Genomic DNA, 27,666 nt, shown 5'->3' with positions numbered 1-27,666 from the left:
TCTGCTGTCTGTGCTACAGACAGCAACTACGTGGCTCTTCCTGCTCTTTCATTTCACAATAAAAGTCCCTATATACATATACATTATAAAATATAAAAAATAACATAAAATAATGAGTAAATGATTATTGAAATACAGCATTTGTTTTGTTGGTTTAACATTAACATTCAAACCAGCGTGCAACAACTTTTTTTTGTCCTTGCTATGCTAGTTACCACGGGGGGTTAAAAATTCAGTGAACTAGCCCTTTGTTTGTCATCATATCACCACACAGCCATATTTGTAGGCAAACAACAGGTGTTTGGAAACAAATAACAGGTGCCAGTAATCAGACAGCATCCAAAGCCAATCATAAATATTAATGGAAGGGACAAACAGTAATCACTGATGGTATCAGCAGCATTATGCATATGCGTGTGTGTGTGTGTGTGTGTGTGTGTGTGTGTGTGTGTGTGTGTGTGTGTGTACATCAGGTCCAGAACGTGAGTCAGTCCATGGAGGTGGTTGACCTGCGGACATCCAGAGACCTGCAATATGTTCGAGACTCTGAGCCACTGCTGAGAGGAGTGGATGGACGGTTACACACTTATGTGGCCAGTCCCCGCAGTCTGACAGCTAGGAGCCTGCAGGTAAACACACACACAGAAACACACACACAAACAGACACACACACACATACACATCAAGTCGCATACAAAGCAGACAGTCGCTGCAGGGAACATATAACCTTTGGTGTGAAAACATTGATTTCACGCATGCCAAGCTGAAGTTTCTTGCCTGCTCTCAGACACGCGAGCATCTTTCATCAAGAGGACAAAACTTGTCTTGAAGCTGTCAATTTGCTGGCTTCATGTCTGCTGTGTTAAAGTGTCGCACAGCCTTTTTTATGAAGGTGCCAGTAAAACTGCAGCATCACTGCACACATTAAGGCTTCAAGCTGTCATAAAAAAAAAAATCTGTCTGGAAAGAGTCTGAATTTTAATATTAATGACCAGATTAGAATAATATTGACACACAAAAGCACAGAACATTTTTTCTGCATTTGTCTTTTATAGTTTGTTCCTTGATACTTTAAATTTGCAGGAGAGAAGATAAGATTGCCTTCCTGGATAAGTATTGTGTTTTACTGAGGGAAATCTGAATGTATTTCACTTTCTAAATTAGGAGTACTAATCTCATTAGGCTTGGTGCTTTCTGCCATGATGCCACTGGCAGGCGTCTGTGCCAACAACAAAACATGGGGAGGGGTAGTGAAAGATTATTTCAAGAGCTACAGAGAATGACAGGCCGTGGATCTCAGGAGGGAGAGTTGAATGATCTAAACAGTTAAATCAGCTGTGAAACGGCTTCATTTGGCAGCTTAATGACACTGAAGTGGAAGCCTAGCATAACCCAGCTCACTGTTTACACATGGATGTAACTTTAAGCAGTGATTTAGGGACTTTCATCTCACGGGAAAGATAGGCAAAAACTATATGGTAAAGTACGGTTGACATTTTTCCACATTTAAGGTTTGTTAATCTGCTGCTTTAACAGGTTTTTAAATCTATATTAAGTTGATCAGAAACGGATGTAAATGGATTTTATGAATGGAAAGCGATGTGAAAAAGTAATTATTTTCTTGTGTGACTTTAGATAGACAGATAAAAGTAATAAATAAAACAGCCAACACATTTGAAATATGGAAATGTGGTTAAAAATCATATTATTGTGCATTAAACAGCTGCTGTAAAGTGGTCAGTTTAAAGGACCTCCTGGAGCGCTCTGACTGAAGGTGCTACTGGTGATAACCTCCTGGGCATGGCGTGGTCATGTTAGCTTTAAGAGCATTCTTCTCTCTGCCACAACAGTGCTGGACTTTCAAATTCAGACGTGACCACAGAGCCTTCTTAATAAGTTTTCTCTGTTCCTGTCTGCTGTGCGGTCTCCTTCCTCCCAGCAGGCCAAAGCATAAACAAAGCACTGGCCACCATCGTATTGTCCACACTGCACAGCAGGAGTGGAAAGGCCTCAGCCTTTGTCTCTTACTGTACCCCGCCTCCATATGGTTCTTCCAGTCCAGCTTATTATTGGTCACACCAAGATACTTGCAACTGAAGATAACTTTCACCTCGATGCCTCAAGTGTCATTTATTGTCATTTGTCATTTATTATTTTTGTGGTTTTCTTCATATATCACACTGCAATACGGCCAAACATCTCGACTTTGTTCTTGTCTGTCCAATAGACATTGTTCCATAAGTCTTGTCTAGATGCAGCTTTGCAAACACGGCCATGCTCTGACATGATCCAGTGCTAATTTCAATTCACACAGTTCTCAAATGCAGTGTAAAATAATGAAAAGGCTGTCATTAAACTGCACAACCCCATATTCACACACACAAATAACAGCCCTATATTACAGTGAACAGAGATAAACTGATACAACAAGCATGAAAACAACAATAACTAACTAATATACATAAGTTAATAACATTAAAGGTTTATATCTTAAAACACAATGAGAACAAGTTCAACAGGAAGTTATTACTATTTCAGTTAATTGGACCATGTATATAAATGTAATAAACTGATATAATAGCAATCAATCTTAAAAATTGTTGGTCAGTGCTACTATTCACAGAAGTAGATTTCTACTTAAAAATAATGAGTATTTTTACAGCCAAACATTTGAATTATTTGCTCTTTCTATCAAATTACCTCACTTCCAGCTTTGAAAAGGCAACATGGGAGAAAAAATATGCTTAAAAGAAAGGTGACATAAATGTCAAATAGAAAATGTTTAAACCACAGTTAAAAACGATACAGATCCAAAGTAAACATTGTAATTCGACAGCCATTTTGAGGGGTCACACACAGCACACATTATGCACAGTAAATTAGATCACGGGGCCAAACTGTCAAGCTCTGCTGTAACGTCTGCAAAACAACATTCGTGCAAACACCTTGACTTTGGCACGCAGCACAAATTCGGCTCCTTGCTTCTGCATCCTCTTCCTGAAAATGAAACAAAATGTCACCTTTTTGACACAGTGGGGGAGACAAAGCATGCATCGCAAATAGTCAGAGCAGGACTTCCCGGGAGCGCTCTGAGGCTCACAGCTGTTGACAAAAAAAGACACCCGATGGAGGATAGCAGCCAAATATAAATCAGGTTTTTTTGTTTTGTTATGGACGGAGTTCCAGAAAACTGAGCACACCTCGTGGCCTCAGTTGTTGCCATCTTTAGACCATCTACTTTTACTCTACTGAAATACAGCCTTTCACAGTCATAGTACCTTAAAGGTATACTTAATAGATGAATAAATGCAGAATAAACACAGGGAATGGCATTAACCTACATTCTAATCTTGGAGACCTTTTGGATTTTATTACATTTAGATTTTATAACAAAATGTAAATAAAGAACAACGAACAATGAGGCAAGCAGCTGCAAGGGCATTTATGTGCACTCAGCTTAAGTTTGCAGAATTTAAGGTTATTATCCATTTTTATTCGTGTTTATTTAAAGAAAACTTTTTTAATACAGCATATTTACACTGGAAAAGGAAAGAAAAGCTGCGTAAATTTGAAGGAAGCCTTTTTGACTCAACTAAGCGGTGAACTGTTGTATCAACTTGATTCAGTCAAGTTTAGGATCACTGATCTAATTGTGTGTTCAGTGACTGATTCAACTGAAAACACTTCTATTGTCCTGTTCGAATGGCTAATGAGGTAAGGCCTGTGCTAATTCGGATTAAAACTGATAATCTACTATTGGAAAGGTAATTGCTTTTCCACCGTGCTCTCCAACTGAGAGGTGAACTTAGACAAATATTCACACACATGTGTGTATGTGTAGCCTCAGGAAGTATAACCTAAATTCAGTAGGTGATAGCTGATCGAAAGACTGCCATCCCAGTTCATTCAGAAGCTTGATATCTCGGGTTATATTTGTGAAATATTTGCTTGCTCATCTTGTCAATGTCAGTAATTCCAAATTTACAGGTGAATCTTTTCAATAAATTCAGTTCAATTTTATTTTTATAATGCCAAATCACAACAACAGTTGCCTCAAAGCATTTAATATTGTAAAGTACAGACAAACCTCAACATTAAGGCGACCCTCAATGAACAAGTGCTTGGCGACAGGGGGAAGGAAAAACTCCCTTTTAATAGGCTTTGGGATCCATCTGTCGTGACTGGTTGGGGGTGATTGGAGGAAATAGGACAAAAGATCCAGTACTTCACAGTCCTTCATTGGTTAGTTTGTCTTATCTTGGATTTATGAAATATACATTTAATATTCTGTGGTCCCAGGACGAATAGTTTTGTTTTTAGTGTGTACAAGAAATAACCCTCCACAAACCATCTTGTCCGACTGTAATCCTCGCCATAACCCCAAACCAAGTCTTCATATTAGAATTCATTAATAATTAATAATTAAAAATATTTAATTCATGCTGACTTTGTCTACAAAAGGGACGCAAGCTCCACACTGTGACTGTACACACAGATTTTTTTTTGCCTGCTCAGAAAAAGCAGTAGAAGTACACACACACACACACACACACACACACTAACCCTTACTTACCCCAATAGGGCATATTACCGCCTCCCCATAAATCCATTCTGCCTTTCATCTCTTGCCGAGCATATCTTAACAGCTGGGGGGGGGTCTGTTTTTAAGTTTTTATATAGTTGGTTTATGCATACGTGTGTGTGTGTGTGTGTGTGTGTGTGTGTGTGTGTGTGTGTGTGTGTGTGTGTGTGTGCATGTGATTGTTGCTCCTGGGGGGTTTTCACAGTCATAAGCTTTTGCCTTTGCACTGAGAGGAAAGACTCCTGAATATTTATGTGGAACTTCAGTAAGTTTATCAATAACTAAACAGTATTTTTAACCCATGGAGGAAGGAAACAAGGGTGGAGGGCGGGAGTGGAGAATGGGATGTCAAATGGGAGTCATAAACAGAGAGAGATGGTGGAGGAAAGAGGAGGAAAGAGACAGGAAAGGAAGCCTTATTGCACCTAAATATTTCTTGGTGGGAGGGAGGACATGAGAGGACTGTGCAAGGAGAAGTAAGAGGGAAAGTAAAGGTTAAGCAGAGACTGGAGGAGAGATAAAAGTGTGAATCAGGAAGGGAGAGATTAGAGAAATCGAGATGAAGGCGGAGACGTGGCAGGGGAGGGATTAGCCAGGTAAAGTGGTTCGCTATCTAACAAACCGTGGCACCTTTGGCATTTTGTCAAAATTGGGGTTTTAATGAATATTTAATCAACTTGCAATTATATGCAAAGAACACTGCCAATATCAATGAGCGGTGATGATTTAGTGAGCTGAAGCTGCTTGGAATTACAGAGTTTTCACGCTGTGCTCTTGTGACATGTAGAAATTGGAAAAATGCGTCGTAGCGATGTTGGAAAAGTATTCAGGTCGCGATTTCAAGACAGCAGGGGAGGGATTAGATACATAAAGTGTTTGACTGACTGCCAACTGCTGACTGTTTCCTGGATATGTTGTTGTGTTTGTGTGCGTGGGTGCAGAGATGTTATAAGAAGATGATAACATTTTTGTCTTCGCTTTTGACACTTCTCTTTATCCTTCTCTCTTTTCCATATCAAATCCAGCTCTTTGTTCAGCAAGCTGAAAGAGAAGATACATCTAAGTATCAAGGCTAAAAGTAGAGATATAAAAGTAGCAAATAAAAATTTATTGTCCCTCTTGCTGCAAGCACAATTGTTTCATATGCTATCCATATTTTTATTGATCTCCATTTAAGCTGATTAGAGGGGGAAAAGGGGGCCTTTCTGGCCCGATATGATCCAAAGTGCATTTTTTTAAAATGAGAGTTTTCCTCCATCCATTTTATGCTGCTTATTTGGGTCACGTTGCCAGAAAAGACTTGCCCAGACGTACTCTCTTCCAGCACATCTTCCATCACCTCCTGTGGGACTGTGAAGCGTTCTCAGGCCAGATGGATTGCACAGTCCCTCTAGCATGTTCTGGGGGCGCTTTCCATTCGGTTAACGTGATTCTCCGCTTCCCTCGCTCACGTCTGTTCCTCGGGGAGAGCAAAGAGATGCGGCGACAGAGGCAGAAATGAAATATGATGTGCAGCATCTCAGCTGCCAAATGCACAGAAAGAATTAAGGAAGCAAAGTAAATATTCTTCTGAACCAAACCCAAAGGAAATGAGAGCTTTATGTGTCTCAGTTCATTTCATTTGTCTCCTACCAACAAGTTTATCAGCAACAGGTAGACCGGGGGGCTGCCTTGTGACACAAGGATTGTCTCAAACATGTGCTCAGTTTTTAGCATCGACGAGTGAACAAAAGGGACAGGTGAACAGATTCATTTGAAACATTCACAGGTGGAAGGCAGCACAACGGGAGATTAAGGATGACAAGGAGAGTAATCAGCCGAATGAGAAACAAACCACCAACCCTGTTACACATGCTGGGATGAGGTCACCCTTACGGGGCACCCTGACCAGTCCGGACACATAAACTGCCTCAAGTGTGCCTGAAAGGGTGGCACTACGCCGAACTACAGCAACTGAAAGAGAAAAATAATGACTGCAAATGGCCTCTCTCACTTTCTTCAACTCATTCGCAGGAGTTAAAGGGTCAGATGTCTCAGCTACGGCCCCTGTTGTCAGTGGTGGAGCAGTACAGACTGGATCTACAGACGCTGGCCACCTTGCGGATGGAGCTGCTTAACCTGTCGATCGTCCTGACAGCCATCCAGGAAGAGATTGGAGCATACGACTACGAGGAGCTTCAGCAGAGGGTCCTGTTGCTGGAGACCAGGCTGCACAGCTGCATGAATAAACTGGGTACGTGCTGGGAAGAAAGCAATAACAAAATATGACTTGTGCTGCTTTTGAAAGTAACTCACGCGTTTGCAATTTGAACATGAAAGCGAAGGACGTGAGCGCGCGGGGGGTGGAAGCACGCAAAGGAGCACTCCGCAGGTTTACACACTCAAAGATTTATTTATACAACGATTCATCAGTCTGCAAAAATAGTTCTATAACAAACTGAGAAGAAGAACGTTCAGGAAGAATAAAGGAGGGGAGTGAAGTTTAAAAACATGCAAATTTACCACAGGGAGTGAGGAAGGAGTGTAACAGAAAATAGGACCAAGTTTCATCAAGTTGGTACACAATCTGCAAAGTCAGGCCTACCAAACTAGGATATACCCAACTAGTTCACTTACACTAAATGAATCTGTGTAGGTTCTCAGTCGACTGTGAAAGCAACTGGACTTCTTTATATTTGTTGAAAATGTTTCACCTCTCATCCAAGAGACTTCCTCAGTTCTAAAACCAAAATGAAGCGACTCTGAGGAATTTAACTTCTAGCAGGGTTTCTTTGCATCCGGTGACCTCAGTAGTTCACATGATAGGGTGGAGCAAGGTCTCACAGTGGTTTCACCCAAAGCCCCTGGTGATGTCGTTTTTAACACCTTGGCTCATGCGATGATGCTCAATAGTGGGTCAAGACTTCACTAAACAGGATATTTAGGGAAAGATGCATACATACATAAGGAAAATCTGAGCTTGAAAAAGATGACATTGGGAATACAAATTAAGAAGTTGGCCTAGCTGACTTAGAAGCAAACAGGACCAACTGGCAAAGGAACAAAGGGAAGCAGGGGAGTACAAAGTGGACATACAACCCAGTATCGTGGCAAAACGTATAATAGACATGCCGGTCCACTGTGTCCATTCCACAATTTGTCTCTCCAAAACATGAAATCGACTTCACCGCGTGCAGAAGTTGCATTACCAGCAGGGGGAGATAATATTTAAGCCACGAAGTCAGTAGTGAGCAACAAATGTATTAAGTACATTCCAGGGTCCTTAATCGGCAGAACAGATTAAGCTAGGCGGCTAATGTGTATATACATGCAAAGGTGTTAATAAAGTCTGTTTAAGCACTTTCCCGTGATAATTTTTATGTTGGCTTGAAATAAAATATTTTCCTCTGCTGTTACTGCAACTTCTGCATGCATGTACAATTCACGTTTTAGAGAGGCAAAGCTCGATGTGTCTGTTGCAAGCTTTGTCATGATATCGGGTTGGAATATGCGCAGCTTTTGCAGAGGAGCACATGGAATAGCTGTAGTGAAGTAAGACTATGGTTTAGGATTAAAGAGATTTTTAGGAAGGATTCTTATTTTATTTACTTGGTAAGAGTTGAGGGTGTTTCTTCAGTAAAAAGAAAAAAAGACGGATAGCCATCGGGTAGTAACATGCGGAGACAGCTATGGGGAAACAGATGGACATTCCCGGTTTCCTCTTTGTGCTAAGCTAGGCTGCTGGCAGTCGCTTCATTTTTACTGGACAGACATAAGAGTGGTATTGATTTTCTCATCTAACACTCCAACGGGCAGTGAATAAATATTTTCCACAAAATGTCAAAGTATTGCTTTAAGAGCAGCAGAGAGTGCTCTAACAACAAAGTCTAACATGGGGACAGAAACAGAAGTGCACCTATTTAGGCCCATTTTGAGGAAAATTGAAAAGCCGGGACACAATAAGCCTGTTTGTGGAAAGCATACAAGTGGATGTTGATGTAGAAATGCATTTTGACATTGGGTTTGATCTAAATAGCTGTCTCTGTTGAGAGCCATTATAACTGATGTTAATTCAGGTGGCTGAAAAGGCTCTATTAAAACTCTCAGTGAAATAACCAACTACGCTTTTCAAACCTAAAAACGGTGTTTTATAGTTGGAATAATGTACATGCGGTATCACTGTGAGTGGGCAGTTTCATTTACCTGAAAAACAAAATGTCTTAAAGTTATTATCTAAATGACTAAAACACCCAAATGTATTCCTCTGTGTTATCTTTTCGAGAAATAGAAGCTGCTTTTTCACAGCTCACGCCTGTGGCGTCAACACATTTTCAAGTTTTTATGAAGCATTGCTGAAGTGAGTTAAGACTGGTGGCAGGTGATGGCTGCTCATAAACCAGCTGGCCAAGTCACCTTGACGACGAGCATTACTCAGACCAATCCGGATAACATGAGCACAAACTGGTGCTCCATCTGCATTATCTTCTCCATGTGGCTGCTCTATGCATAAACAACAGATCTAGGATGGAGGATCTCCGCCTCAGCGTTTACATGGTCCGTTTATCATTTGTTAACAGGATGTGGTCGTCTGACTGCCGTTAGCAACCCCATCACTGTGAGGGCCTCGGGATCCCGCTTTGGCTCTTGGATGACTGATGCCATGATTCCCAGCTCTGACAGCAGGGTAGGTGTACAGTGTGATTTGTCTTTTTTCTGTTTTTCCTTCTTCAGTTTGTTCCATTTATATATTAAAAAAAAAAAAGGTTTACAGTCGGGGTTAGAACAAGGTTTAGGTTGGGATTGAGGCATTTGGTGGTCTGGCTCGGGGAAAGTCCTTGTAGAAGCAAGTCTCGCCACTCAGTAGCCATATATTTGTAATTATTTGTAACTCTTACAGAACCCCGTACTTACATGTAAATGGACAGAGATGTTGCTTTAATTTCACTGAAACATAAAAATGCAGCTTTAAAAAGTCTGATAACTTGGTTTTGCTCTGACCACCATGCAGACTGCCCTCAACCCTTAAATTATCATCTCTATCTCATGCATTTTACTTCTTTCTGTCATTTATCTTGTTGTATCCTGTTTTTATTGAGTGTTTATCACTATTTCTGAGATTATTTAATTAATTACATTGATTTATTTATGGTTGTAGCTGGAGGGATGTTTGTTTGTTTGCTGCTGGGTATTTAAATCTCTGCAAATTTCATGATGTTACAGATTCATTATTACTCAATCCAGAGTGATGTCTTTGACGGCCCACCAGAGCAGCTGAACAAACTAAGACCAGTGAAACTCTGCTGTCACATGTGGACAACATGACTGGCTAATAGTTTCCTGGTTTATATAAGCACCTTTTCTGGTAGTACAAACTTCCTCTGCTTTCTTCTTTAGTTGGAAATGCACCAATCAATTTCCTGGCCGAGGTTCAGACTGGTGACTGGTTACCTTCTCCTGTGCGTGTGCGTGTGGGAGCCGTTCTTTCTGTAAACATGATAGCTCGAAAAGTTTTGAATGAATTCTCATAAAAGTTTGCAGGAATGCAGAGTGAGGTCACACATACTTACATCCACCAAGGTCGGCAAGGTCAACTTAATGATTTATTGGTCAAAAACTGACAAAAAGCTCAATACTGTAGAAACTATGATTCTTAGAAACTTAGAAACAAAGTGTAGCATGTATTGTCAACATATACATTATAAAATATCATCTCAAATTTGACCTCTGACCTCTTCTTCAAGGTCAAAAGATTAATCTGAAGGTCAAAGTGATAATAATGCTATATAGAGCTGTGTTTATTAAAACTATATTCCTTACTGCTGTTGTTTGTATTGACAGCATATAGACATATAGGGAATGATATATCTGGATTCTAGATATCATGTTACTTTGGACCTCTGACCTCTTTTTTAAGGTCAAACGGTCAAACTTTCACAAAATTGTTTTTTTTATTTTTAAATTGTGTGTAAAATGCTTTTGCTTTTGTTTGTATTGGCAACAGTTAGGAAATGATACGGCTATTTGGGGTTTCTTCTGTCATATAGTTTGCATCCAAATATCATGCCAGTTGGTAGATCTGAGATGTGTTATATCTCTAACAAAAGTATTATCAAGTGAAAGAGACAAGCTGCTAGTTAGAAATATGGTGTAGTATCATATTATATAATAGGCTCAAGTTATTGACAAATCAACACTCGTTATCCATCGCCTACTCCCACACATTTTGTTTTTATAATGAATATATACAAAATAAAATACTATTTCTTTAAGAGCAAATACAGCCCAGAGAACGAGCTGCCTCGATGGAGGTTTGTGCTCTTGGAGTACTTCTTGTTTATTTATGTAATAGTCTCTGGCTCTATCTCGCCTCCTTCATATTGCCAATGCAAGCATAGTGGCCAGTATTTCCCAAATGTAACTATTTGCAGTTTCTTCTTTTCACAGCCCCGCTGAACAATTTATGAGCTTCATTGATTTAACTTAAATTACTGCACCTCAAAAAAGGAGACATTTTCACACCACCTGCATTTCGGTGTTTATTTGCTCCAACTCACACATGATCCGCTCGATGCAGTTGTCGCAGCGGCATCGAGTCACCCGCTAATGTTCTGGAGATATATTTAGATGTTAAATCATGTTAGGTTAAGTTCTTAGCAGGTCAGTCTTTTTTTTTTTAAATCAAATTTTTTCTCTGCTAGGTGTTCCATTCATGAGGGTCCCCACAAAGATAGGCATGCAAATATATGTGTATGTACTTGTTAGTATTCGTGTTGTGAGGGGATACATGAATGTCATATTAAAGTTTCAATACACATGCACCCATAAGAAATTAATTTTTAGTGTGAAGTCATGTGTGAGCTTAGATGTACTGTAAGTTTGGATTTAGATGGAGTAAAGGGAACTGATGTAGTCATCAAAATAAGACTGTGTGCTCTTGTGGGCACATGACAAGTACGGCAGGTGAAAGTGGTCATAAAGTTGCCCGCTTCTATATTTTCGCTGATGTATTTTTCAGTTTCTTTCAGCCTCATTTCTAACATGACTCCTGTGTGCACTCTGTCTCCGCTCACTGCGAGACACACACACACACACACACACACACACACACACACACACACACACACACATTCTGTTCAGGGAGTGCATATTAAGCTAGTTGTCAAGGCGACTGTCTCCCAGTTGCCAGGTGTGATTTATATCGCCATGGTGACCCTTGCCTGTTCTCTATTAGAATGTCTCCCTGGTGATGAGAAGGCGCTATACACAGCAGCAGTATCCCAGTTATTGCTGTCTGTTTTCCAGTTCCAGGTGTGACTGGTGTAGTTATGGGTGGCGGCTCTTTCTCAGTCTCTGTCTATTTGCACCTTTGTCCCAACAATTGGAAGCTTTTTCTGGTCTTTTCATGCTGCACAGTAGGTGATGTTCCTGAATCGGAGCGTGGAGAAAGCACAAGAAGTGCACTTTTATGAATGCACTGGGTTTTTTTCTGTATTTGTATTGTTTTTAAATAAGCCAGCAAAGCTATTATATGCTGTAAAGTGCTTCAATCACTTTTATCTTATTCCCCCCTCTCAGCCTTATGGAGCCCTGTAGAACAAAGACAGTAATGTTTATCATTAAGTCCTTTACATTTCCTCCCTCACAAGACTATTGCAGGGCTGTTTCCTTTTACAGAAGTAATTATTTCTGCATGTGTTTGCCAGGCTCTAAAAAATGCATTTAAAATTTTACAACCACTCCTGCACTGGCACAACAAAACAAAACAGTTGCTCCGTACACAGCTGGAAAGGGCGCAGCTATAAAACGGTGAATACATTTTACTGAGTGACGCTGCATATGGACTCTTTGGATGCATTAAAGAGAACTAAAAACCAGAGTCAAGATGACTCACTTGGATTAAAATTGCACACTTGGTTCACAGGCACAAAAAAGCTTCAGTATTTGCTCCCATGTTGTGAACAAAAAAGTGGAGCTTTCAAACTGTTGAGTAAGTTCAGCCTGTTCTCATTTCCACTACAGCAAATACTGATGTACTGTAGAAGTCTCTGGCACCTCAGAGTGTCCTCTGAGTTTGGTTATATGACACGCCAACTGATGCTTTTTACATATGGGTGCATGTTAAGCAGCTTTAGGAGCATGCTTTCTCTGCTTTCATGCTGTTTACTCCAAATTCTGACTCTACCTCCAAAATGTGAAAATCCCAGCTGATTCATCGGCTTTTGAAATATTCAGACCAGCCTTGCCACATTCAGTCCACTTAAATCACCTTTGTTGTCCATTTTAAAGCTCGCTTTGAACTTCAGCAGGTCGTCTTGACCATTTTGACATTCCTTAAGGAATGCCATGTGATTGGCTGATTAATTAACAAGCTGAACAGCTGAACAGCAGTGCCAAATAAAGTGGGAAGTGGGTTAATATGTAAACATAGCATACTGATTTGGGCAAACATTTCTCACATGAAACAGAATAATAATACGTAATGGGCTGTGACTGAATCTAGTTTACTTGTAATGATAAATAACATTAGCATAATAACTGACTGTAATTTATAAGGAAGCCATTAATCTGCCAGTAGAACAGCTGCCATTTCCTTGTTTCCATTCGTCTGCCACTCGATCTAGTCTTCTCTCTTTTTGTGTTGCGGTAATTGAAAGTTAAAAGATTCAAAATTCAAGATTCAAAGTGTTTATTGTCATGTGTCACAAGAGAAAAGGCATTTCTGTGTGCAGTGGAATTTTTTCTTTGCTGACCACCCACAGATTGATATATAAATAAATAGCTGAAGACAGAAAAGGAGACAAAATATGGAGATTTTAAACAGATGTGTGCAAAAGAGCAATAGCTTAATATGTAAGATGACCAGACGGTCAAAAAAATATTATTACTGTTCAAAATGTGTCAGTGAGTCTGATGGCAGTGGGGAAGAAGAAGTTAGTGAGTCTGGATGTTCTGGATTTCACACTTCTAAACCTTCATCTCGAGGGCAGAAGTGTGAACAGTCTGTGTTGGGGTGTGAGGGGTCTTTGAGGATGGAGGCAGCTCTCCTCTGGACTCTGTGATGGTAGATGCTCTGCAGAGAGGGCAGCGGGGTCCTAGTGATCTTCTCCGCGGTTGTTATCACTCTCTGCAGGGGTTTGCGGTCCATAGCAGTAGTGCTGCCGTACCATGCAGTGATGCGGCTGGTCAGGGTGCTCTCCACAATGCAGCTGTAGAACCTGCTGAGGATCTTGGCCGGCATACCAAATTTCCTCAGCCTCCTCAGGAAATACAGTCGCTGCTGAGCCTTCTTGACCAGCTGTGTGGTGTTCAGTGACCAGGTGAGGTCCTCAGAGATGTAGACGCCCAGGTACCTACAGCTGCTCACCCTCTCCACTTCAAGGCCCTGGATAGACAGCGGTGGGTGAGGCCCCCTCAGAGTTAAAAGTTAACTTTGTAGCTATTTATAAAAAGGAAAAAAAAAAAGCTCTGTGCAATAACCTGGATTTTAAAGTAGTAATAAAAAAGACCTTCGGTTAAACAAAAGTTACAAACAAGATATTGTGTGTTGTTAAATTGTCTGGTTACTCTTTAAGAAACAATTTTATCCACTTAATTTTAGTAAATGTGACCAGGTTCTGTAGTTTTTGGCTTCTAAAACTAACCGCAAAATTATGAAGGAGTGAAAATGAAACTAATCAGGGAGTGAAAACAAGATGTGAAACACAAAGCTCCAGAGGAGGAAAAATCTCGCTCTGACAAATTTGTGATTTATTAATATTCTTAAATGCAAATTCAACACCCTAATGATGCAAATTCTGTTTTCTTTACTTTCCTTCCAAACGTTTTTCCAAGCACACAGCAGCATTAATTTCATCTGCTGTGTTCTGAGAAAAAGAATCAAACCTAAGCGAGGCACAAAAGAGTGGTGTGGGTGTAGCGGAGAAGATGATGTGACTTTGACAGCCATTGTGTTCTTGTTGTTAAAGCTGTTATTCTTCATGATTAGACCAGCCAACTAACGGACAATCACCTTATTGAATCGATTTCCCCCAAAAACGGCGTCTTTTTATTCCCATCTCATCAAAAACAGACAAAAAATTCCAAACAATGATGTTGATAATATTTTCTCAGGCTTTGTTTGTAGTAGTGCACATATTGAATCATCACAAACATCACAGACCAAATTAGTTTGTTTGTAAAAGTTTGTTCTCTTTAACAAAAAGACACACACACACACGCACACACACTGTGAGTCAAAATGAGTAAAGTCATTCTCATACATCCTTTGGTATCCATGACTACAGGGTGCCACTTTGGCATTTATGAATTCTTCATTAGCTCATCAGTGCACGTATGTGTATGTGTGTGTGCATATGCACGCGGCACACACTCACACGTGCGCGCACGCACGCATGGACACACCTGTCGCTGTATTTGAGAACAGCTGCTGAGGTGTGGATATCCCCTGATCTGTCAAGATGCCTCAGCTGATAGTGTGAGAACGAGCGAAAGGGCGAGAGAGACATAGCAAATGGAGGGGGCTGGGGGTGGGAGGGGGGCATGAGGACGGTTGCTGAAGAGGTGTTAGGCAGGGAAAGAAGAAGTGAAACAAGGGGCGAACAGAAGGAGGGGACGAGACAAAGAGAAGAAGAAGAAGAAGAGGCAGTGAAGGCTGATCAAAAGAGCAACTGTAGAGGGAGACTAATAGGGGAGCCGGGGAGGTGATGGTGAAGGTGAAAAATGTGAAACCAAAGAAAGCAGAAGAAGAAGAAGCGAAAAAGAAAAGGTCAAGCATTTTAGTGCATAATTCCCCAGTAGCAGTGGGTTAAATCAGGGTTAATTCTTCGATTAGCTTCGAATTGTAGTTGTTGATCTGGTTCACCCTGCTGAAAACTACACTGTGAATGCTGCAGTAGATCCTCTTTTGGTGAGGGTTTTTAGGAAGATGCTCTGTAAGCGATGGTGAAATTCAATGCATTTGTTACTTCTAGGCTTCGTTTTTGTATTTCTATGCTATACAGTTATCTTTAAAGCTCCCCGAAAAGCCTCCTGGTGATCGAAAATGCAGCGGCAGGAGAGCTAACAGGGAACAAGAGTAGGAGATCACATTTCTCCTGGATTATCTTCTCTTCATCGCCTCCCTGTTAAAGCCAGAATTAAATTACAGGGTTAGAATATAATACTATGTTTGCATCAAAGCTCAAGCGTGCTTAACATGACATTACACTGAGATATGGTTAAAGATGAGCCAGGTTCACACTGAAAAAAAGGCCATGTTGGATTTACTTGATTCAATAATGGACATTTGTTGCACACAAATGTTTTGCTTTGGCAGAAAATTAAACAACCGAGTTAAATCAACACAACTTTTTCATATTCAGTAAACCTGTGCATTTTGTGTTTCTAAAACGCGATTGAAACATGTTCAGATGGAGTAAGTTGAGCTCTTGAAATGTTTTAATCCTTCACAATTTTGTCATTTTATTTCAACACTATTCAATAACTTTTACCCCAATACTATTGGTCACTTAAATACTACATGTTGTCTTCATATTACATAATGTTCAACAAAGTCTAGATCCTGGTTACCATAAAAGTTGAATGGATTTACAATGACTACCATCCTCCGGGTTGCAGGAGGGCTGGGAAATAACCCTGAAATGATAGGTTACGAGGCACGGTACACCCTAGACACCTCACCAGTCTATCACATAGAAACAAACAACCATTTACACTTACGGGTAATTTAGAATCACCAGTTAACCCTAACTCTAATAACTGCATGACTTTTAACTGTGGGAGGAAACCAGAAAACCCAGAGAGAAAGCTGCAAACTAGCCAGAATGTGGATTTGAACCCAGGACCTTCTTACTGTGAAGCAACAGCACTAACCACCATGCCAACAATCTAGGAAACACAGGAAAGCTATGATTTCCTGTATTTGATGCAGAATTTTTTTGTTTTTGTCCTTGACAGGTTAATCCACAATAAATAGCAATAGCATGCACGTGGTGTGTGTGTAGTTCTCTGCCTCTTATAACTCCAGTGATTTTCCTGCAGTTTGAAATCTTGTGCGATCTTGTGAATTTCATGAGTTCAGCAACTAACCACTCTTACTAGATTGTATCAGGTCGTCTCAACAAGAACAAATTAAGTTTTTGAATTCCATGCAAATCCTACATGATTTAATTACGTTCATAGAAACATGAAATTATTGTGTTCAAATTACAAGTTAGACTTTTTTAATGTAACAACCACCCAATTTACTTTTTTTGGTATACCAAAAAAAGTAGTGGTGGCTGCTCGACTTGACTGAGATGGATGCCTTCCTGAAACCACGATCTAAAGAGCGCGAGTCTGAAACCTGTGCAGTGTCACGGGATTTAACATTGATATATTATTGACTTACGTCACTTGAACATGATATGAACAATTTAATCTAGCCTCTCTGCATATCATGTAGTTTCTACACTATATAGTTACACTTAACTTTAAAGCATGAGGCAATTGTGTTAAATACACGCAAGATGCTTATGTAAATCCAAGAGCTGGCCAATCCCTTTTTTTCAGTGCACAACCCTCTGGTATTTACTGTAGCCCTCTGCTTGCAGGCCTTTGATTTGTCAGGGTTGATCAGGTTAAATAGGAGCTGCGTTTTTGTCAGACAGTTAGGGCTGAATGTGAAGCAGTAGTCTGACATTTTGGCAAATATGCTCATTGTTGTTAGGGTAAGATGTAAAGAGCCCAACAATGGGCAAGTTCTGCAAATTACCTGTGTCTAGTTGTCCTATAAATACAATGCATCAATGACCTTTCACTTAAATAGCGTAAGTAATTTAAGTAATGCATCAGTATTAGTAGTGTAACTAATGTATTGGTATTTCCAGTACTGTGCTAAAGTCTCAAGCCACCCCTCGTTTCCTTGTATTTTCCCTCTAAGGAGCCAAACATTCTAGTAATTTTTAAAAGTGGTCTTGAGCAATAGTTCTCCAGGTTTTCTGAAGGTCTTTCAAATGTTTCCTTTGGACACTGGATGCTTTTTCACCCAAGGGGTGAAGTTCTGTCTAAACATAACAGGCAACAAATGAATAATCAGCAGGCTTAAAAACCATTGAGATGAACTCACATCCTTATGAAACAGGAAATAATCCAGCAGTGACCTGACACAGGACCTGAGAGATGCATCTGGGGCTTCAGTTGATCCATCTACTGTTCACTGAAGCCTCATCAGAAATGGTCTCAGTGAAAGGTTTGGTATCAAGAAGCTGTTTTTAAAGAAAGGAACAGGAGAAAAGGTTGAGGTATGCCATATCACGCAATAACACTATCAGTCATGGATCGGCCTCCCCAGAGCTCAGACCTCAACATTATGTGGGATCCGTGTGGCCGTGTGGGATCATCTTGATACAGAACAAAACAAAAGGCAGCAAAAAACCAAAGAGCTTTGAATGTCCTTTAACAAGCCTGGAGAAATATTCTAAGACTACTTAAAGAAGAGACTTTGTCTATGAAAGTTCAGGCAGTGGCTCTAGCAAATTTACATGGAAAATATATATTTCCATGTATATTTTCAGATGATTCAATAAATCCCTGTATCTATTTCCCATTTCTCTAGAAAAATATTTTTAAAAAGAGAGTGACTTTTGCACAGTACTGTATGTTTCCCTCTTAAGAAAATATAAATACAAGAGCCTACTCTATATGAAGCTACAAACCGCTAAGCTAAGCTAACTGGCAGTAGTTTCAGAGTAGGATCAGTCCACTGATCACAGCAGTGTTTATTCGAGCTCTGGCTCCTCATGTTTGAGTATCCTTGTGAGAGATGCTGATCCCTAAATTGCACCTGATGCTGAGACCGGTGCCTTTACTGGCAATAATGTATCAGTGCATCAGTTACATGCTAAAAATGCCCTGTAAATGCAGTCCAACCCACTAATGTAAACCAACATGTGACTGTCAGTATGAAGAGACCCACTTGAAATGTCAGACGTGCTCCCGGATGAATATTTGCAGGACCTGTGGATATTCTTTCCCCTTAGTGTAGTCACAATGGGGAGGGATCACTTCACAGCATGTGGATACTGTAATAGGATACAACTGATCCTTTAAGGGCATATGTGAGTAGGCCAGCCGGGAGGGGAGCAGAAAGAAAATAGCTCACTAATTTGTAAAACTTAGACGTAAGCTCTAGAAGCAGAAGAAGAAAACAAAATCCCAAGTCACTTTCCGTGCGCACCGTTTGCTATATAATCAGTATCTGGAGCTTGTTTATTTAAAGTAAATGGTGCATTCAGACACGAGAAGATTACAGCTGCCAATAAACAAAGGGACTCGTCTTCCTTTGAAACCTATTTAAAAGCGAATTAAAACTGAGAAAGCTTCATCAGTGTTTGGAGGAGAGAAGAGAGCGCACTGGAAGGAGCGGGAAAGGCCAATCAGTCTGCTTCATTGTCTTTTCAAACCACTAGCCGAGTCTCAATTAAACTCTGTTATTGAAGGCCCTCAAAATAACCGCAATCAGTTACCTTTGTCTGAAAGTCTCTAATTCAATGTGAATTTTAAATATTGTTGCTACAAATGAACTGTAATTTAAAAAATTGCTGTTCTACTGCAGGAGAGGGTTTTTTCCCCTTAACAAAAAGGTTCCTTTTCATCTGCCCCCTCCCCACCCCCCTCTTTTTATCTGGCCTCAGTACTTTTCAGTCTTTGCGGGGGGGGGGGGGGGGATAACGAGCATCTTTTTCACCAACAATGCTCTCTCTTTCCAGTGCTCTCTGCTCTTTTCTTTCATCTGCTTCACCTCTCGTCCCCTCCCCGGGTAATTAATCCTCCACGCTGCCGACGCTCAATTTTCCACCCATCCCATTTCTTCTCTGGTCGTTTGTTTCACCACTGATCTTTTTCATCTTCTGCTCCCTCCCCACAACTTCTTCCACTGTCCTATATTTACAGCTCTTCTCATTACACTAAGATTATTGGGTTTTTACTTCTCATCGGGCGGTGATTTAAATTCAGGTCAGCTTGATTGAGGAGGTGGGAAAAAGGTGGACATCAAACATCCATACCTGGGATAGATCAGAATTTATTGCTGCTAATTATCTCCGGGAATGTTATACACTGTGGAAATGCATAGCCAAAACTGCTTCCACTGTCTAGTCCTGAAATAGGAATATGATAGGGGGGGGGAGCAGGCGTTCCCTAGATGGAGGCAGACAAAAAGCAGTTTTGTTATTTCTGGTGAGCAACCTTCACTGAAAACCGACTTGCATACACTTTTTGCTATTTGTGATGCAGGAAAAGCAGCTGAAGAAAAGCCCTATAACCTTTTGTATATTGAGCATCTCTCTTGCTGCGGCCTCATGCGCACAACTTCAGCATGCTGACAAATCCAGAGCTTTGGCAGGCCTGCTGAACCTGCGTTTGTTATCTTCCCCACCTGAAGGTCTGGGTGATACCAAACTGTTGCCTTTGCTTTTATTTGATTTGACCGACTTGAGGTTTGCAGCATCCAACTGCGACAGTCTGAGTACATTATGTCGTGATCTAATCAGTTTGTTGGACAGCAGGAGGGGGGTGGGGGGGGGCATGATGGATCACTCTCAAAGCGTAACAGAATTTATTGCTCAGCAGGAGTTCATTTTACGAGCTGGCTATAGATGAGCCATCTGCGTTCCTTTCCCTTCTCTCCAACAGGTGTGGTCGATGGATGGCTACTATAAGGGCAGGCGTGTGCTAGAGTACAGGACCATGGGGGACTTCACAAAAGGCCAAAACTTCGTGCAGCATCTGTTACCCCACCCCTGGGCGGGAACCGGCCACGTGGTCTACAACGGGTCTCTCTATTACAACAAGCACCAGAGCAACATCCTGGTACGAGACTGGGTCACGATCAGTAACAGCTGATGCTGATGATTGACGGTCGAGTAAAATGAGATGCTGTACGTGTATGTACGTGCATATGCGTGTGTGTGTGTCTTTCTAGGTTCAGTACCATTTCCGCTCTCGCAGTGTGTTACTCCAGCGTAGCCTAAGCGGTGCAGGATACAACAACACCTTCCCCTACAGCTGGGGAGGATCCTCTGACATCGACCTCATGGCAGATGAGACAGGACTCTGGGCTGTCTACACCTCCATCCCAAACGCTGGAAACATTATGGTCTGTCTCCGTTTTCTCTAACTTTCCTTCACAGAGACACATGAGACACATTGGCACACAGCAAATTTTGACTGATTTAAGTGTTATGACTAGCACACTGAAACAGAGAGAAGAAGCTGCTGTGCTGTACATCAAATTCATGTGACAGCCAGGATCTTATGTATGGTACTGGATCTTAAGAAAACACCAGCAAATAGAAACATCCAGCAAAAGCACACGATATGCAGTGGAATTTGAATAAAGCAAATACAAATACAATGAAACACAAATACAATGAAACACAAATACAATGAAAACAAACGACAGAAATCGACAAAAAAGCCACACGCTCACAAAAAACACCCTTCACAAGACACAACAGTTGTGTTTTGGGGAGACAGTTAGCAATTAGCTGTGCCCTAAATCATATCCTCGCCATCATCTACTTTATAATGCACCAATGAACATTGTGCTGTTTTCAGTGAAGACAGAAACTAGTGATTGAGTGTTTTCTGAATCAGTTGAAATGTAGGGTCATTCTCTCATCCACCTCCATCAGAAAGAAGACAGGTTTATGGCTCCTTGGCTTCTCTTTTCAAGCCCACAGTTTGCATCCATCTTTTATGCAGACGGTCTGTGATACTGTGAGGCCCTTTAGAAAACAAAAAAATAAAAGTCCTCTCTCATGTACAATCTACGACAAACATGCTGCTTTCAACAAATTTCACCATTTCTGCAGCTACAGATTTACCTCAGCTTATTCACAACCGTGTGAGACGGCATCATTGCCAACCCTGTCCTCTCTGCCTCCAGGTGAGTCGCCTCGACCCTCATTCGCTTGAAGTCCTCCACAGCTGGGACACGGGGTTTCCTAAGCGGAGTGCTGGGGAGGCTTTCATGATTTGCGGCACCCTGTACGTCACCAACTCCCATCTGGCCGGAGCAAAGGTCCACTTTGCCTACCACACCAACACCTCCACGTACGAATACACCGACATCCCCTTCCACAACCAGTACTCCCACATCAGCATGATGGACTACAACCCCAGAGAGAGAGCACTGTACACCTGGAACAACGGTCACCAGGTCCTCTATAATGTCACACTGTTTCACGTTATCAGGAGCGATGGATAGATTTACACCTAAAAGATATAAATAAAAATGAAAATGAAAAAAACAAAGTAGAGATGAAGGAGAAAGGTTTTTAAAGGACACTTCAAAACTTGCAAAAATACACACGCATGCACACACACACGCACACAACAGCGACTCACATCTCAACAAGGTAATAAGTACTGTCTGTGTTTGAATTTGAATGACTTCTAGATGATGTGAGCTCGCTGAGCTAATAACTAGACACAGTACATGGTTGTCAAACACCAGTCTAAAGGTCACAGACAAGAGTGTTCATCACCGCGACGATGGACTTAACTGCCTCTGCAGCAGGGACGCTGATAGAAAAGAAGGAAGTCAGACATTTTGAGCTCATCCATATTCTGTTACGTTTCATTCCACTCGTATATCAAGAAGTGACTTTGGAAGTCGAGGTCGCATTGTTGGAAAAAAAATTATATATATATACACACAGCTCATGAACTGAATTTCACCTCGCTTCAAACCTCGAGCTATGACGACGGCCCTGACTGAGATATTCCGGGTTTGTGATGTGATCGTGGACGTGTTCAGTCAGCATGGTTGTTCATTCAATAAAGTTTACTGTCAAACTTTGCCAAGACTTCTTTGTCCTGATCTCTACACAACATAGTATACACAAATACACCAAAACAAAAAAGGCTTTGTGCTTTCTCTCCTTCTACCTTTCTCCACTTGGGCATCTGGTTGGCTGGAGCCTCATGAATTTAGAGGATTAAAAAACACAAACAGGGAACCAAAGATGTCCTCGTGGGATGGCAGGTGTAAGCAGTATATTCAAATAGCCACAGATGCTCTTCAGTGCACATCTTCCAGAACAAAGCAGCATCCAATCATGTGACAGTCTGCTAAATTTTTCCTTCTTAACGTTAGCTTTTCAGGATCTGCTTGCTATGTTGTGTGAGGTACTTTTTAACATGGCTTTGGAAGAGCTCAATACAGAGTGAAAAATAAAGAGTGTAATGGATACTAAAGGGCAGTGACGATCGCACAGTGTCTGGAATGCCATTCCTATAACCAGTGCACTGATTGCAATTAGCTCCTCAAGCATCCAGCAGTGTGGTTGGGCAACTGGCTTCCATGAGTCAGTAGACCGTCTCCCACATGTTGCTGTGACAGAAAATACAAATGCTGCTTACAAAAACACCTGAAAAAGCCATAACTCCACATATAAACAACTGGTTCCTCCAATCTTAATAACACTATATGGAAAATGCCCCTTATGTTTATGTGCTAGCATTCCCAATGAGGGCCAAAAAGCTGGTAGCTACCAAGCGTCAGTTTGCTTCTTACTGCTTCTTTAAATACTAATGTTTCTGTCGTCATGAGGTCTCCCAGATGATACATTGGTGCTGTATGATAAGATAAAACTTGATGCACATTTTACTAATTTTTAGCAAATGTTCTTAGTTTTAAAATTATTTTAGCGAGTGTAACAAGTCAATACGGAAGACAGATTCAAATACGACTCAAAAACACACAAAAAAAATATCACGCTTTTTATTATCCCAAAAAAACCAGGCAGCTGGGACAACTCGGAATAGGATGGTACACCTGTAACTAAGATCCATGTGATACAAATTAGTGTATCGCAGGTAATCACAGAGAAGGAAAACACACAAGGGCAGGATGTCAGGATCTGAAATGACAGGACGGCTCAGTTAAAAAAAAAAAAATAATAATAATAATAATAGAAAACTTCACAATACAAAGTAGAGTCAAAGATTGAAGAAAATAATAGCACGTATGCTGTATAGAGCACCCCCCCCCCCCCCCCCCCAAAAAAAAACCAAAACAAAACAAAAAACAGAAACTTTTCCAATGTTGGACCTGAGCTTGAAATCAAAAAGAGCCCAGCCGACACGGGATTTGAGTTGAACGAGCTTGGGACAAGCACAGCTGCAAAGGTTAACCTGCTCATTATAATTTAAGTGGCTATTATGGGCTGAAAATGAAGAGATTACACAGCCAGAAATTAGTCAGTGCTGCTTCTTGAAATCGGCAGTCTCACAGAAACACACACTCACATTTGCACAGATGAGCTCACGTACACGAAATGCATACTGTAACACAGCAGATGTACAGACGAGGCAGGAGTCACAGGCGGTGGCGTGCTCATGGATAACAAGATGAACAAAATATTGGATTGATAGAAAGCGATGGAGGATAATAAAGACAGTGGAAACATCACAAATGGCCATTCTGTTGCCATGGTGACTGTGATTATATTGTGTCTAACTGCTTTGAGTTCAGGTCACTGCTCAGAAACATCCACTTATTTTAGCACAAAAATGAAGAGACATTAAAGCAAATGAAATTTCTTGTGTATGGACACTAATCTAAAATTTGTGGATTCACTCTACAGACCGTGCTGACAACACTCAGCATTACTGAGTCTGCATCACTGGCTTCTTTTACACAGGCTGAGCTTTTTTCCATTCTCTGGAGAGAACAGGTGTGATCCTACTACCTCCCTTCACTGCCTTTCCAACAGCAATAATTAGCTGATTATAATCACCAAGGCAATGCTTTTTAATTACAACAATTATACACAGGGCTAAATGAGGTTTTTACATTCAGGTTGTAATGGCAAGAAGCATAATTCAAGTGACAAAACTGAAACAACTGAACAAGCATGTGCAACAAAATGTGATCATATTAGTCTTTGGTTGAGCAAACCTGCTCCATCTTTCGATTTGCAAACAGCAGGACTAAAAGAAGCAAGCTGCTGTGAGTGCTGAAAAACTGCGGTTCCTCGGCTGGCCACTTGAGGCTGGCTACCGAAGTGAGTCAATTCTTGCAGACTCGCATGTTAACATTCTCCTCTTTAGAGGGTAAAAAGAGGGGTTCACAGCCTGGAAAAAAAACCAGTTAATTTCTCCCTTCATAACAAATGTTTGCACTATAAGAAAAAAATCCCAAGATGCAAAACAGCCAAAATGTTAACGGTTGGCAGCGTACATTTTATGAATCAGCTTCACCAGATGTTCTGACGTCATGGTTTCATTTCAGCTAATACAGGAAACCCAAAGGAGACCAATCAGATTGTAAGCTTTGTAGTTTTTGTCACGTTTTCCGGCGTTGAACTCAAAAGGCAGAACTCTGAACTATGCAATCAAACAAGTGGGTTTGTACATTTATACAGTGAGGCGGGGAAAAGAGGATTCCAAGTGCAGGTCCAGACCTGGGAAAAGGGGAACACACGCTCACACTCCACTATGTACAGTCCAAATCCAGATTCCACACCGTCCACTCCAACGGTGGACTCTCACTCACGGTCAACTGGGAAGGGTCCAGGAAAGACAGGTTCAGATCCCAGAAAGTCTACACAAGGGAGATGGAGACAGACGTCAGAGAAACACTCAGGAGCACAGGGAGAACAACAAGAGACTAAACCGGGCTACACTAACACTAGTAAGTACAACACTCCAGTGAGGAACACCACGCCAGCCAGGCCTTAAGTTTGGTTGGTGTTTGTCAGCCGTGATGAGCCACATGTGCGTGTGCGTGAAGATCAGGTGGCCACTGGTAAACAGGCACCACACCCCAGGACATCCACTGGTGGATCATGACAGTTTGGGGTTTGACTTTCTCTAAGTGGGAGTTGTTGGGTCTGTGTTTCCACAAGCCCCGCTAATTCTAGAGACTTATTCATCATGAAGAAAACAAGACAGTCGATCGATCAAACACTTGCGCAAGGGAGGCCTGTGTCCACCACGAAAATGACCTCGACGACGACCTCCCTTGCTGCCCTTTTTATTGAGACACAGTTCACACAAAACACGTCAGAACAAAGCCACGCCCCCTTGGTTCTAAGACAAAGCATTTTATGTACATGTGTGAACTTCTGTGAGAATGTGTGCGTGTGTGTGTGTGTGTGTGTGTGTGTGTGTGTGTCAGACCTCCTGCTGACCAAAGGGTCGTAAACGCAGGAAGCTTACATCAAAAGAAGCAGATCTTCCAGATAGGATGTATCTGCAATAAGACATTACAGCCCCCCACCAGAACCTCGGGAATCTGGGGGGAAGGACAGTGGAATTCCTTTCATCAGAGTTAAAACACTGTACAAATGGTAAACATAAAAATGACAAACATTTAACAATTTAACTCTAACAGGAGTTCTCCTAGAACTACTCTAGGGACAGGATGGCGCACAGAGGTTTAACTGCATTAACAGATTTACTTACATTACACATGGGAATGTGACCATGATATATTTGATCACATTTAACAGTTGTGATTTCTTAGTTAAATTCATTTTTATTAACACTATCAGAAATATTCAGCATCACGATAATTCCGGCCACGTGCAGACAAGTCCTGTTGTCTGAGAATATGATTTTACTGCTGCACTTTTTCTCTTATGACTTAATATAGTGACTCAATTCCAATTCACTTTCCACTTGCAAATGCAAAGTGTCTCTTAATTAAGTCTTTTGGAGCAAGCATGCTGGCTCAATCTCAATGCCCACACTCACAGACTTTGAGACACGTTCCCCTTCAGTCCTTGAGAGCTCAGGGCTATCCCACTGTTAAATCGGCAATGCATGAGCACTCTCTATTGCAGACGTTTTAAGCCCTTTATGCACACTTTCCTGTTCAACAAGTCTGCGTTTCTACAGACTTTGCCTGAGGGAATTACCCACAGTTCATAGCGCTGTGACTTTAAACGTTTACCAGGGAAAGCCTGGGAGAATTAAACAGTAAACAAACAAGGGCATAATCAGCCACTCCACTGCATTACAAGGAAAAGGAAGATGGAACTATGAAGCAATGTTATAGCTTTAATTGTGTGCAGTTGCTTTTCTTGTGATGGCAAGATGATGAAAGTCATATATTGTTTAATCAGATATGAGCCAACGGGATTTTTCTTAAAACTGTACATGTCAACAAATACTGCCTGATCTCTGTTTACACTTTCTCAAGCTCGTGCAGCCTGTGGCACTCAATCATTTACCAGGTGACTTCAGTTAAGTCTGTGAGGGTTTACTGATTGGGCCCTTAGGGTGGAGATTGGAAATGAGCCACTGGCAGGCTGTAAGAAACCTTCACCTTTTTCAGATGGAAACAGAAGCTTCGAGCATCTGTGGTGATTTATACTGCTATCAGATGGATGTATTATTCCACAGATTCTGCCTTCAAACACGAAGCACTGCCAATATCCTTTTTTTTTATATTTCCAACAAAGTCATTTCATGTTATTTATTAGTAAGGAACTGCTTCTGAAATAACTATAGGGAACTTCTATTTGTAGGTGTGTGGCACGCCATCCATCTGGAAAACAAGGCAGGTGGTGTGCTGGTGAAGATTGTGCTTAATAAACCTGCATACTTTGTATGCAGTCTTCACACCATGCTGTTATTTTACTGTTGGCCAGTTTTGAAAAAATAAATAAATAAAAAAGGTCTGTACAGATAACCTGCTATGCAGCGGTAGGCTTTATGCTTTCTAGCTCAGTCACCTGACCTTCCATACCTGCCTGCTCACCTGCTTCCCACTCCATACTGAGCCATTCAGCAGTTTTACTCCCTACTTTTCAAACAGAGTACAGCATCAAGTCAATTACACTTTGTAATACTGATCTGGTCACTTAAGGAATAGAGTACCGTTTTGACTTACCTGACTGAAATGAAATAAACTAGCCTGGATCATCATTTTTTTAATTTGATTTTCCAGGTTGTCTTTAAATTCAATCCTCTGTACACCGATCATTTCCATTTCCATCAAACGATGTGGATAAGCAAAAGAGGCAGGGTTCTTTTAATTGTTTTGAATGATGTATATTCAATGTGGTAGCCTTTCCAGTCCTGTTTTTTCTTTTTTTCTTTTTTTTGTTTGA

At 41.1% G+C, this 27,666-nt stretch overlaps 1 protein-coding gene across 1 annotated transcript in view; it reads left to right on the top strand.

The window, feature by feature from the left end:
- LOC102309083 (noelin-2) overlaps nt 1-22,403 on the top strand; it is a 35,213-nt gene extending 12,810 nt beyond the window's left edge. The window contains exons 3-8 of the mRNA XM_005946134.3: nt 474-629; nt 6,596-6,815; nt 9,139-9,245; nt 20,234-20,410; nt 20,523-20,696; nt 21,489-22,403. Coding sequence (XP_005946196.1) covers nt 474-629; nt 6,596-6,815; nt 9,139-9,245; nt 20,234-20,410; nt 20,523-20,696; nt 21,489-21,809 — 1,155 coding nt within the window. The 3' untranslated portion in view covers nt 21,810-22,403. The remainder of the gene's footprint in view (nt 1-473; nt 630-6,595; nt 6,816-9,138; nt 9,246-20,233; nt 20,411-20,522; nt 20,697-21,488) is intronic.
- The last annotated feature ends 5,263 nt before the right edge of the window (nt 22,404-27,666 follow it).

Source organism: Haplochromis burtoni, unplaced genomic scaffold (assembly GCF_018398535.1).
Source record: "Haplochromis burtoni strain Fernald_Lab_line unplaced genomic scaffold, NCSU_Asbu1 Contig_475, whole genome shotgun sequence".
Classification (NCBI taxonomy): Eukaryota; Metazoa; Chordata; class Actinopteri; order Cichliformes; family Cichlidae; genus Haplochromis; species Haplochromis burtoni.
Note: the sequence above shows the minus strand (reverse complement) of the source record. Positions and strands in the feature narration are given on the sequence as shown.